The sequence below is a fragment of the Priapulus caudatus genome, unplaced genomic scaffold, assembly GCF_000485595.1.
Source record: "Priapulus caudatus unplaced genomic scaffold, Priapulus_caudatus-5.0.1 Scaffold183, whole genome shotgun sequence".
Classification (NCBI taxonomy): domain Eukaryota; kingdom Metazoa; phylum Priapulida; class Priapulimorpha; order Priapulimorphida; family Priapulidae; genus Priapulus; species Priapulus caudatus.
The window spans coordinates 242,123-248,109 of NW_014577244.1; the positions used below are offsets into that span (position 1 = coordinate 242,123).

At 43.2% G+C, this 5,987-nt stretch overlaps 1 protein-coding gene across 1 annotated transcript in view; it reads left to right on the top strand.

Annotated features, from left to right (window-relative positions):
• Nucleotides 1-4,551: 4,551 nt before the first annotated feature.
• The window catches only part of LOC106806873 (phosphatidylinositol N-acetylglucosaminyltransferase subunit A-like), a 16,135-nt gene continuing 14,699 nt past the window's right edge, over nucleotides 4,552-5,987 (top strand). The window contains exon 1 of the mRNA XM_014809010.1: nucleotides 4,552-4,725. Coding sequence (XP_014664496.1) covers nucleotides 4,709-4,725 — 17 coding nt within the window. The 5' untranslated portion in view covers nucleotides 4,552-4,708. The remainder of the gene's footprint in view (nucleotides 4,726-5,987) is intronic.

The following is a 5,987-nucleotide window of genomic DNA, read 5'->3' on the forward strand; positions in this document are numbered from 1 at the left end:
ACCTTTGCAGAGGAATAATAATTATATAGCACTACAACTCTACAATAAAGAAATGCAATTTAAACTTTGATCATTCCATTGATGTGATGTACGAAATGTGATAATATACAAGGTAAAAAGTAGGGGTGGGACGCCACAGGTAACTCACGATAAGACGCATATCATGATACACCTTTCACAAAAACGATACGTATCACGATACTTTCAGGAGCAAACTATACACTTAATGAGTACCCTACCGATCATGTGAATGCCTACAAATCAGTATAGTGGAAGGCTCAGTAAACAACTGCTATGGAACTGTGAAGTGTATCATGCTTCTTCTGTTTTGAGATGAAACTATGCTACCAAAAGATATGAATTTTATTGTGTAAGTATACCAAGTTTGGTCGCTCTAGGTCAATAAAGCCTAGGACACACTGTGCGATTTCCTACGCTGGCCGCTTGCGATCGATAAATACGGTGCCAGGTCCGCGCGATGTGTACGGTCTCACGGCAGCGTATTTCGCACGCGATCCCATACGCCCGGCTGATCGCTCGCATTCAACATGTTGAATATTTCCGCACGGTTTTTCATCGCTTGCGTATAGCGCATGCGCTTGCATGCGCTTGCGCCAGCGCGCCCAACAATGAATCATCGTGTTCGAACGCGATTGTTTTTAGCAGCCAATCAAGTGTAGCAACAAAAGCTAGGAAAGCCGTTGGAAGTGGTTGGACACCTGTAATGAAGGAAATATTGGCATCAAAGAGGGAAAGTTAATTACAAAGGCCGGAAAGCATTAAGGACAGTGGAAAGGGGACTTACCGGCTAGCCCTAAGGAATAGAATGCCGGCACAGTTTTAGAAAACAATAAGTCTTAGCCGACGATTTAGATTATCGTGGCTACAATGGTCAGGCACACTACGAGCGGTCAGGCTGGCCGTTCAAAAGCAATTCCATTAAGACGCCCTGAGGCGCGCGTCAGGGACGTGCGGAGGCCATGCTGACTCAGATAGAGGCAATGATCCTTGAAATATTGATAATATACCGTGTTACTAGACATAGTCGTTCGAACTGATCGACACCTTGGTATGTATCATAGGCTTATAGTGCAGGATTAGGCTCTGCGTATTGTTGTCTCTCTCGCTCTTTAAAGCTATTTTGAGTCATTGTATTTGGCGTTACTTACGGTACGTACCTCTGTTTACAATATACATCAACTCTGTTGGTCTATTCTATGAGAAACAGTGAGTGGAGCAAATTGAGTACTCTGTACGTGAGAGAGACGGAGCACCAGCTAAGAACATAGACCAGTGATAAATTGTAACTAACCTCTGTGCACGCAGGCAAGGCGTGCACTGGTATACGATTTTATTAACACGCAAACGCTGTTGTTTGTTTGCTTTAAGTTGGCGATCGTGGTAAAATATTTATATATAGTTGTTGTAGTACATGTCTGGTTTGATCTATCATTCTATGCTAACTCAGGGTAATTAACCCGCACAAGCAGAAACTTTGGGGTTTTGTACACGCATTGGTCTAACATCTGCTACACCGAACCACGAGTTCCACACACACGCACACCTGAGCGTACACGATAAACGCAGGCGAGAAAAGAATCAGTTAAAACCGTACAGTGTCCAGCCGCATGTACGCGCAACTCGTACGGCGTTCTAAAATCGTGCAGCAACACATATATGCTGCCGGGCCAGCGTACAGAATCGCTAGTGTGTCCTAGGCTTTAGGGGCAGAGTTATATGATCAAGGTCAAGGTAAAGGTCAAATAAAGATCGCAGTCGACCTGGTTTTTGTACGCTGCCACCTTATCCCAAGATGTGTAGGTATACTAGTTGGTAGCACTAGGTGAATTAGGGGCCGAGTTAGAGAGCGGAAGGGAAATATGATCAAGGTCAAGGTAAAGGTCAAATAAAGGTCGCAGTGACCTGGTTTTGGTACGCTGCTCAACTTCTCCCCAAGATGTGTAAATATACCAAGTTTGGTAGCTCTAGGTCAATTAGGGGTCTAGTTATAGAGCGGAAGGGAAATTGTCTGCAGCGGCGGCTGGGGAAACATGAAACCATAGTATCCCCGCCGACTTCGTCGCGGGGGATACGATTACTCCAATTAAATTACAGAACAATAAATTTGGAAACTAGACTGGACTGAATTGCATTGAAATACAAATATGTTATGGTACATGCCTTTTTCTTGAACGTTTAGATGGTGCCTTCTCTGTATCACCATTTTCTAGTTCTGTAAAAAAAATATTTGTTATAGAAAATAAATATGTCTGACATTATATGCATTAACAGATATTTGTATACTTGGATATCAATAAACCAACTTGGCATTAAAAGTGAAACAGGGCATGCTCAGTGAATTGGTTTTATATAACCAGGTTATAGTCTCACCTACCATCAAAACATCCAATACAATGTTGTTACATAGACTGACTGGATGTTTGCTTCAGAAAGCAGTATAATTTTGACATTTACTCATAACATTAATTTACTAGTATAGTGCCGGATGTGTAAATGTCAAAACAATTTCATACAACTAAAAGGTGGTGGAGCAGTGTAAAGAAGGCAGTGTTTCCCCTGCATTGACACAAGCGAGGCGAGCCGCCTTGCTCAAATTCTCAGCTGCCACACAGAAATTTGTGCAAAACACTGCCTTGCTGACGAAAATCACTGTTCTTCCATAGAACAATGCTTATAATACACCAAATATAGCTTAGAATGTACCAAATTGCACCATTTAAAAAAAAAATCTGGGGGGCATCCCCCCAATCTGGACGACCACCCGTGGTGCTTGCTTTGCTAGGACCTCGAAAGGTGTAAACACACCATAAAAATTCCTCACAGACCTTTTTGGTCAGGGGAAACATTGAAAGAAGGTATATATAATATACATTTACAATTATGCACATTATTTTAAATACTCTGACTGCTATTATGCATTGGTAGTTAGTTAATCAGTGAGTGAATCCCTACAGCCTAGAAATGCCAATGGCACCACATGTATTTGGGCCAATTCAATAATAAAATAATAGAAGATAAACAAGAATTGCATTTACTACAAAAGTTTTCATGTTTATCAAATATCTTTCACCTATTATCAGTAATAATTCCCCCGTAAATACCATTCTGATGCTCCTCTGCAACACCGTCTCACCACACACATGCCACTGTGCATAAACTCACAGAAATATGCAGAGAGGGTAGGACAGCGTGAGAGCCAAATTTGCACAACACTCGCATTGTTTCACACCTTCACAGCACAAACGATCAAATACACAATATACACACATCTGGTACGCACGCTTTCCCACGTGCACTACCTTCCTGTGGCAGAGTGTGGCCCTGACGCTTGCAGAACTTTATGCGGCATGTGTGCAGTGACACTGACATTGACATTGTGTGTTGCAGGGGAGCATTTCAATGGCATTTACATGGAATTATCATGCGATAGCCTGTAACTGTACACAATCACAGACTTTAGTAGTAAATAGAGTATCTGTTTATTCACAATAAGTGAATTATTAAAATGCCTTAAACGGCCCAAGTGCCGGTGGTGTGACTGTCATGAGTAGCTTGCAGTTGCACTAACACTGTGCTGCGTGCACACTGCAGTGTCAAGTTAATAATAAAATATATAGATTTAGGCACTGCCTAAAAGTGGAGCTCCCGATAGGTGACTCGACGATAATCTTCGATCCATGGATGCGATTGGATGCATGGAGACGCACGTCCCTAGCCTCCATTTTCGCTTATTATGCAACTTGCTGTGTGTGTGTGTGTGCGAGGCATATCACGTGACAATGGTGTCCCACCCTGCCACTATGACAACTTTTGTCAAAGGTTAATTGGTTGCGGGAAAGTGTTTACTTCTTGAGATAACAAAAACGCGCGCAACGTGACGTAGCGCGTGGGAACTCCGCTGGATGCGTACACGGACGTACGTACGTCGTACGGACGGACGCGCCATCGAAAATAAAGTGGATCATGTGGATGGGTTACCATTGTTTCTTAAGTAAGCCTAGGCTATGGTGCTCCGCTCGCGCGAGACTTAAGGCCGCGTGGGAGCTCCACTATATTGAACACGAAGAAAATATTGAGACCTTGTAAACGTTTGGGCATCGTAGGTTCCCTTTGCTTTCTGGCCTTTCTGCCCGGTCCCCTCTTTTCCGCTGAAGTAAGATCTCGTTTCCTGCCCATGACGACAAATGTAACACTATGCCTAGTTATGTACAAACTGCTATTTCAACTTTACGGTAGGATGCTCTGGTTATATTATGTCAACTTTACACGCTTCCAAATCAACTCGTGGGGGTGTCGTAATAAATATATAGTGCGTTCATTTTAAATATAACATGTATTTTTTCTTTATGTAAATAGTCTTTATTTAAAATTCATCCAATATAAGTATATATAAAATAACACTAATATCGACATGTAATGTTTTATTGTTTATTTTTTGCCAAAGAACGATTATCCAAATACGTTGTTACCATACTAACACAACTACTACGGCTACTATAAATTCATGATGGTACCCTGATGGTACCTATAGATGGCGCCATGGATGGCGCAGGCTCAATGACAGTGGCTCAATGAGCATCATTGAGCATCAGGATCAGAATAAACCCAACACTGTTGATCACAGTATGATTGCAGTTTAGTAGTTTCACGTCTATTATATGCAGTCGGACGCGTCGGTCACGGGGCGATGAAGCATACGATTTGGTAATAACATAATATTTAGAATTATTAAACGTTAAAAACTAGGTGGCGGTAGCTCTACTCTAGTACTATAGCCCGCGTACATTGACTGCCGCAGGCATATATAGAACATTATCGGCTGGAAATACCAACTGCAACCTGTCCCCACCTGTCCCCACGAAAAATGGATCGCAAAACGCAAAATTATCGGGCTTTTTAACACTCATCTATCTACGTGGACATCTCACCTATCTTTTTGAACACTTTACACAACTTTACACCATGTATTTATCCTTTTATTCCACAAAGTAAGCACTACTGGAAATTCCCGTTTGAAATTCTGGCGTGCGTACGCGTGACGTCACCGGTATTGTATAATATACATGCACCGGATCTGTAGGCAAAACACATGACATGTATATACAACTAGCTGGTCTACCCGGCGATGCCCGGGATAAAGGAGAAAAGAGCTAGAATTTAGTCTGCCATGACGGCTGTACTGACCTTATTCTAATTTTATAAATCTGTCCCAAGAATTTCACTTGTGTTGAGTTCTGCAGCGCTTCTTGGTACACAACATTGTTGGTGTTGCCATCTTCAGAGAGGATGTAGAGGTTATCTGGGTTACCGACCTTGGAGCACCCCACATAGAGCTGGTCATGGGAAAACACTGGCTGACTCAGGTTGAGTCGAACGACCTTGAGGGACTGGCCCTGGGCCTTGTTGATGGACATGGCAAAGCTCAGCTTGACTGGAAACTGCAGCCTCTTGAAGTGAAATGGCAGGTCTGATGGGATGAGCGGGATCCTTGGGATGAAGACATTTTCGCCCTTGCCCTTGCCTGTCATGATTTTGGCTTCGATGCCTCTGGGCATGAGCTGCTTGACTGTGAGCCTTGTGCCGTTGCAGAGCTTGGGAGCATCCAGGTTGCGCATTAGCAATGTTCGCGCTGTTCGGCATTCTCTGCAGAGCGTGCTGTTTGATGGGCCAGTTTCTTTGCCCTTGCAGTTGAACTGCTGAAGGACGATCGGCATTTTATGCGATTGCCTGATTTTGAGCCTGACTATAGTTGAGCGCTAGGATTGCTGTTTACTTTTCTGCTGCGCTAGGATTCGTCTTGACTTTTCTGCTGCGCTAGGATTCGTCTTGACTTTTCTGCTGCAGTGTATAGTCGAGCGCTAGGATTGCTGTGTACTTTTCTGCTGCGCTAGGATTCGTCTTGACTTTTCTGCTGCGCTAGGATTCGTCTTGACTTTTCTGCTGCAGTGTATAGCCGAGCGCTAGGA